General features: G+C 39.8%; 1 protein-coding gene across 15 annotated transcripts in view; it reads left to right on the forward strand.

Moving 5' to 3' along the window:
* The window catches only part of GRIP1 (glutamate receptor interacting protein 1), a 322599-nt gene that overhangs the window by 232127 nt on the left and 77730 nt on the right, over window positions 1-12742 (forward strand). For all 15 annotated transcript variants that reach the window (XM_057429476.1, XM_057429479.1, XM_057429486.1 and 12 more), the window contains 3 exons: window positions 7237-7372; window positions 8395-8540; window positions 12023-12106. In XM_057429476.1, coding sequence (XP_057285459.1) covers window positions 7237-7372; window positions 8395-8540; window positions 12023-12106 — 366 coding nt within the window. The remainder of the gene's footprint in view (window positions 1-7236; window positions 7373-8394; window positions 8541-12022; window positions 12107-12742) is intronic.

Consider the following 12742-nt stretch of genomic DNA (forward strand, 5'->3'; position numbering starts at 1 on the left):
AGCCCCAGCTCTTAGAAGAATCAGATGGCATCATCCGTATTGAGATAACTCAAGTTGATCTCTTTGAATGCCCAGTATCTGTCGAAGTAACATCATCAATAATTTTAGGCTGCTAGTACTTGGAATGCTTGGGATTGAGTATTGGCTTGTATTCTTGGTATTCTGGCATTATTGTCAACCCAGTTGTGAGCAGAAGCAAACTAAAAAAACATATCTGATAACTGTACAGAGCAGAGATCATTCTTATTGCTGTATGAAGCTGCTTCTGTGTGAAAACTGATCTGTTATCATGCCATGCCATTTTTGCATTTTCTGTCAAATGTTTCCTACCAATTCTGTCTATGAGGGGTAGATTCAGACACAAGCAGGATGTTGGATCTTGAGCATCTGCCATTGGTAGCACGGCTGTGCTGCTGCCAGAGAAACACTAGGACAGCTTGTTATAACTGCACTGTAGGCTGTTGTGTGACTAGGCTGGGATGGAAGTGTTAAGCCTTTGGAAGTTACTAATAGTTTAACTCAGTCACTGTAAAAAATGAAATGCAGTTCTCCAACAGCTGATTGTGAGTTTTTCTCTATAGCACTTACAAAAAGCAGCTGGTTTTGTAGAAAAGGTCTTATTTGTGCAGCCCTGCTAACTATTTCACTCCTGGAATGTAATTACTGAAGTTACTGTGGTGTGCATCGGTAACACTGTCGTATATCAGGTGTTTCTTCCAATAGTCTTTTGCTCAGAAATTTATGAGGTTCTTGTTATTAAGAATGAAGAGGCTTTTTTTATATCTGTTACTGGCTTTCATTTGCTGGTTATTTGAACTCAGGTTTGCGATATTTATATTCATGTCTAATTTTTTACTTATAAGCAAAGTTTCAAATTTAATACTTGTATCTGATGCTAAGTTGAAGACCATACCTGTTATATGCCTCAGTTTAGGTTTAGACAGAATTGGCTTCCAGGGTATCTGTTTCTGTGCCTTAGAATATGAAAGCGTACCTAAAAACTAAATAGCGCAAGAGCTAAGCTCTTTTTAGGTGGGAAACCAACAAATCCAGATGTGAGCTGTGCTGCTATGTCCTGCAAGCTTGGTGTTTTCTGTGACTTACATGATCATGTCCTGTATATCACAGCCTGTGGTTGATCATAAAATACCATTATTTGCTTTTCTATGTCATGCCTAGGCCATGCAATGGTTTATAAGCATGTTTTCCAGTTTGTAAGCGCTGGTGGGAGGTATTTGGGGTTTTGATAAGATTTCTGCAGTAGTAAAGTCATCTTGTAGATGCTTTTATAGCTGGGGGGGGCGGGGGAGAAAAGAAAGCATTTTCTGATGCTGTCTAATGCCCTGTACACAACCAAAATAGTTGTCAGTATAAACTGAGTCTATTTTAGGCAGGTTTTTGTAAGTGTCTGAGCCTCACCCAGCTCCCTTGCTTTCACTGAAAATGGCACCACATTTCTCCTTATCCAAGTTACTAGAGTTACGTTTGCCTGGCCTCTGACCCAAGGCAACCTGCGCTGCTGGTGGTTTAAGTTTATAGTCCCATTGGTGTAACTACAGTGTGTTGTGCCTTGTAGATGTGCTTTGATGCACCTCAGGCCTCTCTGTCTTCTGCTGTAAGCTGCTGGTTTCTGAACTAGGACTGCTTTGGGGATTGTCCTTCCACAGGCTGGAGGAGGCAGCACGAAGTAGTTTAAAGGACAGCTTTGTGTCTTCAGATTCTCTTCACCAATGTGGTTTTGTTTGTTTGTTTTTAATACAAATTTAGGTGGTTTAGGACTTAATGACAGCCAGTCAGGAAAATGGCAACAAGGAATGGAGTGCTCCTCATCTCTTGAGCTCCCTCTTGTCACAGAGAAATACACCTACTCAAAACAGCAAATAGATGTGATGTCCCCAGTATAACAAACTGCTGTCACTTTCTTAAGAATTGACTTTATCTTTATGTGATTTCTTAGTTAAACCGTGAGATGCCTACTGGGATGTAAAGCAAAATGTTTCCTCTGCAAAATTTCTGCTGACATACAGGGAAATCCATACAAGCACAGCATTGACTGTATTTTCAACAGACTTACCAATTACTGACTTACTGATTATGTATGTCTTTTGGTAGGAAAAGATCAATAAGAGCAAGGGGCTTTGGGGGTTTATTTGAGTGTTTTGGGGTTTTTTAATGGTTAAGTTCCATTTACACCCTGTGCTGGCTACACTTAGTAAACTTACTCATTAGGTGGAGGATGCAAGCACTTGACCCAAACATGTAGATTTTAGGCATTTTCTTGGATTTTAAAATTTTTTAAATTTTTACAGAACAGATGGAAAAGACAATATCTGGAATGAAGGCAAATATTTGTCAGATGTACACTTTAATACGTAAATTAGGATATGAACTTGTAGTAATATAGAAAATAGGTGATAAAATCTGCAAGTTCTCTCAGCTTTTAACTGTTGTTTTGAAGAAAAAAAAAAACCAAACCAGCAGCTCTCTTCTGTAGTCTAGTATTTTTCTTTTCCAAGAAGTGAATATATTCCAGGTTCAGAAATCTTCATGAGTTAATTTATTTTCCATGCTTTTTATTCCTTAAAACATGTTGTTTACATACATCAAAAAGCAGGAAATTATAAAATGTCTGATCATATATAAAATTCTAGAAGCTTTATTGTGACACTGTTTGCCTTACAGAAAAATTAATTTGACACGATATGTCTTGGATTTTATGTACTTGCAAGTTATTCTATTTATTCATCTTCTTTCAGTAAGATTTGTCCATTCTTGTATCTGAGCATCTGCTTATCTTTGAAGTTTTTTTCTGCAGTGTTGAGTATCCCTGTAGTCTTCTAGGTTGCAGGGCAAATCATAGTGTTGATACGCCAGCAGACCCTGCTGCAGGTCAGGCACACACAGTTACAGTAACGCAGCAGTGAACCTAACAGAAGCATTCAGACCAGGAATTTAGAAAACAGCAGCAGCATAGTGTTCTCTTTATAGTTCAGCTCCTATATATGCTTCACCTTACACTCCCCTTGCCGAGCCCACCTCCAGTATTCAGCAGAATCCTTGAGCCCCATACCAGACGTAAGTAGATGCCAGCAAAGCTGTAGGGTGACTGGTGCAGCATGGACCGGTGTGCCCAGGATCACCCCAGCAGCAGCAGGAAGCAGTGGAAGTCCTAGAGCACTTCCTGAAACCTCATAGCAGCCTTCCAGTATCTGAAGGGGGGCTATAGGGATGCTGGGGAGGGACTCTTCATTAGGGACTGTAGTGATAGGACAAAGGGTAACAGGTTAAAACTTAAACAGGGGAAGTTTAGATTGGATATAAGGAAGAAGTTCTTTACTGTAAGTGTGGTGAGGCACTGGAATGGGTTGCCCAGGGAGGTTGTGAATGCTCCATCCCTGGCAGTGTTCAAGGTCAGGCTGGACAGAGCCTTGGGTGATACGGTTTAGTGTGAGGTGTCCCTGCCCATGGCAGGGGGGTTGGAACTAGATGTTCTTAAGGCCCTTTCCAGCCCTAACTATTCTATGATTCTATGAAACCCTCTCTAAGCTGAGGGAAGGCAGGACCCAGTGTGAGCTGTGTTTCACCAAATGCTGCCCGAGTTGTTAATGGTACATAGGGAAGAAGTTCTCAAGTGCTTTTTTTCAACTGAAGTGTAAAATGGTATTGATCTGGGCTTTTTATAGACTTGGAAACATCTTTTCTCTACACAGTTTCATTTTAGAATAATTCATTTGGTTCATATCACAGAGCTGTACTGCAGGAGTGGTGTTCTGATATTTGATACTTCATAAACTGTTATGGAGTAAAATGTTTCTTAAGCTCTTGTTCTATATTCAGTTTACCACTAAGGAAAAAATTTGTAATTTCAGTTTCTCTCTTACTCATAATTTATAAGAAATCTGGGAATAACTTCTTTGCCTTCCCTTCTAAAGCTGGGCTATGCTAATATTATTAGCAGTGTGGCAGTACATGTAGGAAAGAGCAGAACCCAGAGACTTCTAACTGATTTAGAGTTTGCTGATTGGCATATGTAATGAATTATGAGTGAGGTGATGCATGAAGTAGTTTGATTCTTAAGCCACAAAGAGCAACATAGCATTGCGTTAACAAGAAAGCAGACTGACCTTGCACTAGTTGGGGAATAGCGCATACATATGGGATTGCTTGTTGGATTGGAAATGAAGGCCCAGGATTGTTCTGGCATTTTGATAATACTCCAGTGTGATTAGTCTCCAATAATAACATCAAAGCAATGCAAATGAGTAAACATGTATTATTTAGTACTATAAGAACAGTAATCGTGTGCGATTTAAGAAAGCAAGATGAAAACAAGAGAGATGGGGATATCAAGTGGACCTGGTTCAGAGCACTTCCAGGAATAACAGCCTCTTATAAGCAAAACTAGCAGTTTAATTTCTTCCTGTTATGAATATGTACAACAAAAGCTACAAAATCTTTCAGAGGGACAATCCTAATGAACTATTTAGTACTCCTGGATGAAATTATCTGTCAGTTAGCAATGTGCATTTCATACCACTCATGGTGTTGGTGCAGCTTTCTCTCTTGCCTACCAAGGAAGAGTGTTTAGAGGTCCCTCCCTGTTGTGAGAAGGAACAAGCCTGGTCATTACTTTGCATGCCAGTAGTTGCAGGGAACTGTGTAATCATTAGGTAGCTTAAAACACTTCATGGATCATCTGTTCCACATGTCACTTCAGGCAGAAGAGTATTTCCCAGCATTGGATTGCAAACTCAGAACCTATATAAAAGCTTAAAACACATGACAGTATTATGCTACGGCAAACTATTAGGCAACTTAAACAGGGGAAGTTTAGATTGGATGTAAGGAAGAAGTTCTTTACTGTGAGGGTGGTGAGGCACTGGAATAGGTTGCCCAGGGAAGCTGTGAATGCTCCATCCCTGGCGGTGTTCAAGGCCAGGTTGGACAGAGCCTTGGGTGACGTGTTTTAGTGTGAGGTGTCCCTGCCTGTGGCAGGGGTTGGAACTGGATGATCTTAAGGTCCTTTCCAACCCTAACTATTCTATGATTCTGTGTGCAGTGCATTATTGATGTCCTGTATACACATTCTGGTAAAGTGTTTATTAAAAAAAAAAAAAACAAAAAAATCTTAGCTAGGTGCTGAGAACCAGATTATAATACTTAGAAATACAAAAGAGGGGATTCAGCCTGGGAGGTGAGGGAGAGAGGGGAAGGAGTTTTCCTGTTGGCCCTAGATCTCATGATCGAACAAACCCTGAATAAACAAGTGTGACACACTGGAAAAGCACCAGAGGTAGCATTATGGGTGCAAATGTACAGTGGTTTTGTTTGCAGCAAGTACCGTGACTAACTCTTGTAATTATTATAAATACTGGAAGCTTTTTGTAGAACTGAAAGCAGCAGCATTTTTGTCTGTAACATCTCCTGCAGCTATGCAACGTATCTACATGTTCAGATGCAGGTAACCACATCTGTTCTTTCTGAACTGTCAAAAAGGCCAGATGTGAGCAAACATTGTAGAAGCTCAATAGCTTCCAAATGATGTCAAATGACGGTTTGGTGTCAGCCAGGTTGGGGAATGTACCAGATAACTATGCTCATGTCTGCTTCTGACAATCCATGCTGCTGACTTGAATACATTGCAGAATTTTGTCTTAGTAGAAACTTTTGGACAATTCTTGCCCAAACACTCAAGTCCTGCTCTATAATGGTGAAAATGTGAATAACTGAAGTGAGGTCATCATCCTCTAGAATGCAAAGAAGAGCCTGCCAGCCACTAGAGCAGAGCAGGAACATTGCACAGGAGGGTGCTACATCTGCAAAAGAATCAGGAATTAACGCTTCTGGAAGTTCTTGCAAGGTTTATGGGATACTCCATTGGAGCTGGAGGCTCCTCTGAATGCTTTCCTCTGCCTACCACCATTACCTTTGTATTGCTCAAGTCTGTCAGTTCTCGTTAAGGGCAGCTGCTGTTCATTTTGAGGTGAAGATGTATTAGGTTGTTATCTCAGAGCCTTGTTGTTGTTTGTATAGTGCTTATTCTAGACCTTACTGCTGAGCATGCATAGAAGAAACTTGTTTGGGTTTTGAGTGCCTTTTATCTTTAAATATGCTTCCACAGCAAGATTGCTAGCACAGTGCAGGCATACCCTGTATACAGTGTATATGATGTTTGTATCTGACCATTTCACCTAAAAGCTGCATATTAATGCTGAAAAGAACCAGAAAGATGGATGATCTTTCCAGGATTTCATCATTTTCTAGGTGGATCTTTAGAACTTCATGCATTTCTCCAGAATACTTGGGCTGCTGGTGGTTTTAATAGGTTTTCTCTGGCTGGAAACACTGGACATGAAGTATGATTGCCTTGTGGCTTTCCAAACAGTTGCAGTCCTGCTGGGAGCTGTGTACATGCAGGTTGCCTTGTCCGTTGCAATGGCATGTCATTTTGAGAGTTTGAGGCTTTCCATTGCATGTGATCTGCGTTTTCAGAGGCCTGTGGGATTAGCTTGGCATTTTCCAAGAATACTAAAGGGCAAACTTCAGAACAGGGTATCCCAGACCGCATGTGGGGGAAATTTAATATGCACTTATGACTATGAAAGCCATTCACTTGCCTTTACACCTGTGTCATGGTTTAAGCCACAACAACCTGTTCTGCAGAGATTTCAGAGAGTTACAGTGAAGATATATTTGTGTAAGACTAACGAATGAAACCATTAAGATCTGATGTATTTAATGTCCATCTGGATTCTTGTTGTGTTAGGTTGTGTTGATTGACACCTACTAGTGGCCTCAAAGTGAGCCTGAACCTAAATTTTCTAGTACTGTTATATCATTGTGTCTTTTACCGTTCCATTTAATCAGTTGAAGTACTTTATAAAACATAGAGGTCAGAGGGAGAAAGCAGAAAATGAGAAAATACAGCTGCTTAAAAATGTGAAACAACTACCTACTATTCGTAAGTGTTGCCAGACTTTGTATATATTGTCTCTGTATACTAGCACACTGGTGTAGTTTTTAATAACCTTTTACAGAACATATGTCTCAAATTTATCTTTATGCAGAGCCTCGCAAACAGAACTTGTGAATTGTAACATAAAGAATCTCCAGACGTACATGTTATTTCTTATTAACGCACACAGTGATTTTCTTGGGAAGTAGATGACATTTTAGAAAGGCAACATCTGTGTTATCACTTAAATTTTAATAATGCAAATAATTTTCTTTCAACAGAGGAATTCAAGGGCTCAACAATAGTTGAATTAATGAAAAAAGAAGGCACCACCCTAGGGCTTACAGTATCAGGTGGAATCGACAAGGATGGGAAACCAAGAGTATCTAACCTTCGTCAAGGAGGAATCGCTGCTAGGTAACTACATCTCAAGCCACAAAATGTATTACATGATGTGATTGCTTCAGAAATGCATACCGCATCAGAAAGGTCACTAACAAATATGTGACTAGATGCATCTGTAATGGCAGCCCATCAGGCTCAGAGAGAAATGGCAACAGCTGACCCCCCTCTTCCCTCAAGGCTACTTTGTCAGAAACTAGAAATACCAGTGAGATATTTGAAAGTCATCCTAAGACTAATTAAGTTTCTTTTAAATTATATGATATTTTTTGTATATTTTTTGTCCTTGAATAAAAACTTGAGAGAAGTGGCATAAAATAGTGAAGCGGAAAAATGGAACAGAAAAACTAACCATAGTACTATTATATGTAACCATATATATAACCATAACTATTATATATAATGGAAAAAGTAGCCATAGTAATACCATAATTTATTAAAAAAATAGAAAAGGCAACAAAAATCAAAACCCAAAACCAAACTGTTCATCAGCTGATTTTAAGATTAAAGAGAGTCTAAAGTCATAGCTACCTTGCTTGCTATTACAGTGGAAATAAAAAAGCTGTTATTCATGAGTGAAACAAGTCAAAAGATAAAGGTTAAGCTAAGTCCTTCGAAATAACTGAGCAGAACATATGCATTTGGGCTGTGGCCTGTCTCCTGTAGCTGCGATGTTAGTTGTGTATGCAACTGTTGTTAAAAAAAAATGTGTTCGGATGCTTCCCAAAGAGAGAAAGAGAAAGGTAGAGACATAAAGAAGACAATTTCCCAGATCCTATGCGCAAACTAGTCAAATCATCCAGCTCCTTTATTGTACAGCTGGTTTTGTACATCAGAAATCAATAATGCAACGCTCTTCTTATTTTAATATTTAACAAGATTAAGATCTTAAAATGCTACTTTCTGTTTGAAAGATGAGCTTATTTTAACCTAGATGAATGGAAACTATTTCTTACCTTCACTAAACTGTGATTTAAAGGATTTAGTTTGGTCCAGCAGATCTGTCTTTAACAAAAGGAATATGTATTTTTTCCTAGGAGTGACCAGCTGGATGTAGGGGACTACATCAAATCTGTGAATGGAATCAACCTGACCAAATTTCGCCACGATGAGATCATCAGCCTGCTCAAGAATGTTGGTGAGAGGGTTGTTTTAGAAGTGGAATATGAGCTGCCTCCAGTCAGTAAGTAACAGCAGAGCAAATTGTAACCTATGCAGAATAGCAGACATGTTATCAGTGGTGAGATGGGCATGGTTAGTGGCCTGATTTTAAACTACAATAGTTGGCGATCTTCATTTTTTGGTAGTGGTTATTTTCTTATATTTTTTTCCTCTGGCTTATCACAGAACATGGAAGCAGTATGAAAGAACTGGCAGTACAGGGGGATGCTCTCAGAAATGCACAAGTGTTTTTAGAAGCATAAATCCCATCAACAACAGAACAGAGTTCTCAGCCTTCACTGTTTTGTTGTTGTTGTTGTTCATTTGTTTACAATTTTGAATACTGAGAATCAGATTAGGTAGATTCCAGGGCAAGAGAATCTTTCTTGTTACAATAAGGTCTTTTGAGATGAGACCAATGAATATCTGTCAGTTCTGCCTCTGCATTTTCCTTCCTTCTCTTAATTTGCAGCACCCTCCTGCTCTCCCATATGAACAGCATACTTTGGGACTTTTCCAGTCTTTTCTGACATCACTTCCAGCCATCATCTCATTTATAGAGCAGAAGAGCTAGTGGGCTAAGCCATGGGGATACATAAACTTGCAAGAATTGTGTGGTTGAAGCAAGAGCTTCCATGGGGATACATAAACTTGCAAGAATTGTGTGGCTGAAGCAAGGGCTTCTCGCTGAGCAGGATTGTCTTCAAAACATAAATTTATGCCGATGCTGAAGTAACAGAGTGCTACTGAATGTTTTCCTTGCCTCTCCTTTACTCATTCTTTTTGTGCTTATGTCTTTGACTGTGCATCTGTAGGGGAAAAACAGTGGGAATTGAGGCTATCAGGTATGAAGTGAAAGCCAGAGAAATGGTGAATTGGAAATCTGGGACCTAAAGTGAAAGAGTGAGTGGCTGGCTGGCACCATACCTTTGAAAGAGTGTGCGCTCCTTCATGCTGCTCGCTGGAGGAGAGAAGTTAATTGTTTGCTGGTGTTCAGCCAGGAAAATCTGCAGAGCCAGCTAGGAAGCTCCTGTCTCCTTAAATAAAGACTTTCCTCGCAATAGATGCCAAAAAATCCATCACTCTCTTGGATGCTCAGGGGTGGATGAGCTCCCCACTGCTTTCTAGCAGCTACAGGGCTAGTCTAATCACATATTTGGTTTTTTATGACCTGACAACCACCTTAATATGTTTGAATGTGCTCTCTTGATCAGTGTTTGCCTGTGGTAAGGGAACTTCAGAAGCACTGTATTCGAGTTAATGAAGTCAGCTGAGTTCAGAATTATTTTGCTGGTGACGTAATTGGTTTATAAGTATTCTTTGTTTTGCACTTACTAAGTGGGCTTCCTTCTGTTACACCTGCATTTGGCAGATGTGCCACTCTCATCCACTGAAACAGGATTTTAGCGTGCTAAATTACAGTAGCGATCATAACTTTGTCGCTAAGTCCTTGGAATTTCTGACTTCTTTATACTAGCATCACTAGAAAAGTTTGAGATAATTAGCAGTTTAGTTGTTCCATCAACTTCTAGTGAACAAGCTAGACACAGTGCCTTCATTATACACAGAAGTTTTCCAGTAGGTTATGTGGTGAAGTCCTGGCACCTCCTTCCCTGCCCAGTACCTAATGAAATTCCACTGTTCTTGTGGTTGCCCCCTCTGAGAGAGGACTACCATGGTTTCAGAGTGGGGAGATGTCAGAGCTTTAATAAAGATGGATTAAATCTGGCTGAGCACTAGTAATTCCCACTCTCCCTGGTGCTTCCTTCCCTGTCTGGCAGTGTTCACAGCAAGAGCTTCCAGCTGCTATTTTCAGCATGAGCCACCTCAATGTTTTTAACTGGAACATGAACCATGCGTGCCGCTCATTTGCCTTTTGTTGTCGCTAGAGGTTTTAAGGACTCCTTTCCCCTGCCAGGGTGAGGCTGGGGTGGAAGAACAGCCGCCTGGGAGGTTGTTCCCCAAGTGGAAAGATGCTGTGTGCTATTCCTTGTTGCTGAACTACGAATTTTGCCTGTCCACAGTGGAGGTTACAGGCCACACCAAGCAGATTAGCAGGCATGGATTCAGCTTGAGCTACGTGCAGGGCCACTTTCTGCTGACAGTGAAAGCAAGAGTTCTCTTCCCTCTGTAATTCAGTCCTTTTCAGTCAGTAAAATGTTTCCAACTGAAAAGGAAGCAGCCACATGCACTTCAGTACCATGGTCCTGATCTTCAAGCTCTAGCTGGAATTACTGTAATACAGAGCAATGCTTTGGAGGGCTGTCTTTTCCTAAGGAATTTAGATTTATGTGATTTCATTGGGTGGTTCTTCTGGTTCCCTGCAGTAACTTTTTTAATAACAATTGAAAGACTCAAAAAAAAAAAAGTACATTACAGTACATTTCATAGAAATAGACACTCGAGTGTCTGTTGAAATCCCCCAAGCAGGGGAGTCCTCAAAAAGAGAGGTGTGAAGCACTTTAAAAGGCACCACTGCTTCCTGGGGCCTTTCAAGGCCTCCCCATCTGTGCAGCCTCTGGTGTACATTCCCCACTCCGGGTATCCTAATGGGAGACATGGAAACTGTTCACTGCAGGAAGGAGCATTAAAGAACATAAGTTTTCATCAGTTCTGCTGCTCACAGATGTTTATGTGCATTGTGCTGTTTGCAGTATCTTCCTGGAATCTGGGAAGTGTGTGTGCGTGTGATTTTTCCCCAGTGTCCTTTTCCTTTGGAAAAGGCAGCTCTTACACCCTGCCAAAGTTTTTCCTGTAAAGCCAATAGTAAACTGGCAACTGGTCTCTTTAACAGCAGTGGTTTCAAATTCCGTAAAGTGGATTATCACACCCAGCTGTGTTGGTACGTGCATTAGACTTCTCACCTCCTCACCCAGCTGTGCATCGCTCCTTTAGTGCTTACGGGGGAAATACTGACTCGACTACAAGTCAAATACTTTTTTTCACTCCCTTAGCAGTGTTGAAGGAGCATCTTAAACTTTGAAAAAGGAAAAAAAAAACAAAACACAAACCAAGCCTTATGGTACAAAATACTTTCTGCTTATTAATCTAGTGATCTAAGATTAGAGGTACACACTAAAAATCACAACTGTCTTGACTTTAATCCAAATCAATGTTTTCATGGCTGCACAACCAAATCCAGGTAGCTTTAAGAATTTGTCATTTTTGTGTCTCATTGTGTATTTCCATCTTCTCTAGCTCTCTTTATGCCACAATTTAAGCAGTAGGGCTCAAATTCCTCACCTATTATGTGCATCTGTGGCTCTTTTTCCAAACAGTTGGCAATCTGCAAAATATCCAACCCAAAATGGTCTCAAAAAATAGGATGAGTTGATAGGTCTTTAATCTGACTCTTTTGTACTGGAGTTTTTCCAGTCATATGACCAGGAGCACAGTATCTACCTTGAATTGGGAAAAGTGCAGATGTGTGTATAGAATTGGTAAAATAATAACAGTTGAGTTTTCGATTATTTATTTATTTGTTTGTTTGTTTATTTATTTTAGCTGTACAAGGATCAGGTCTCGTCTTCAGAACTGTGGAAGTTACTTTACATAAAGAGGGGAACACTTTTGGATTTGTGATAAGAGGTGAGTTACCGTTAAATTTGAGCTGTCTGTATTTTCTAAATCGGCAAACAAGTTGTCAGCTTTTATGGCATTTTGAAATCATTTCAAGATTTCTGATGCACAGTTTGTAGAATTCCCAGTGATTTATGTGTCCTTTTTTCCATGCAGTCATGTACTGCTTTTATGAGCCACTCTAATATTTTTTTCTATGGAAGAAGAGTAATTAATCAGCTATGCCAAGACTATGCGAAGCTTTGTTTCAGATTCACTGAAATAAGCAGGAAGACTGTAGTTCTTTAAGAAGATTCACATATGGTATGTGTATAAATTAGGTTGATTAATTGTGCTGATAGTCTGAATAGTACAAGAAAAGTATTATCAGTGAATAAGAGAACAGAAGAAAACATGCAGCTGTTGAATAATATACCCCAATTATAAATTATTAGGGTGTTTTTTTTCAGAAAAAATACTTTTTTTTTTTAATTAAATATATAAATTCCTTAGTGACCACTTACTATTCTGAGTATACATGAAGTACAGGTGGTTTTTTTCTCTGTACCGCAAACAGTTCAGAGCAGTAAGTTTTCACACTGAGGTCATACTTGCAGAGTAAGGGTTCTAAGCAAAGCATATACATTTATTAAGAATCACTCTGAA

The sequence above is a fragment of the Pezoporus wallicus genome, unplaced genomic scaffold (genome assembly GCF_028554395.1).
Source record: "Pezoporus wallicus isolate ANWC-B61680 ecotype Strahan unplaced genomic scaffold, APGP_CSIRO_Pwel_v1 contig_5069, whole genome shotgun sequence".
In the NCBI taxonomy this organism is placed as follows: domain Eukaryota; kingdom Metazoa; phylum Chordata; class Aves; order Psittaciformes; family Psittacidae; genus Pezoporus; species Pezoporus wallicus.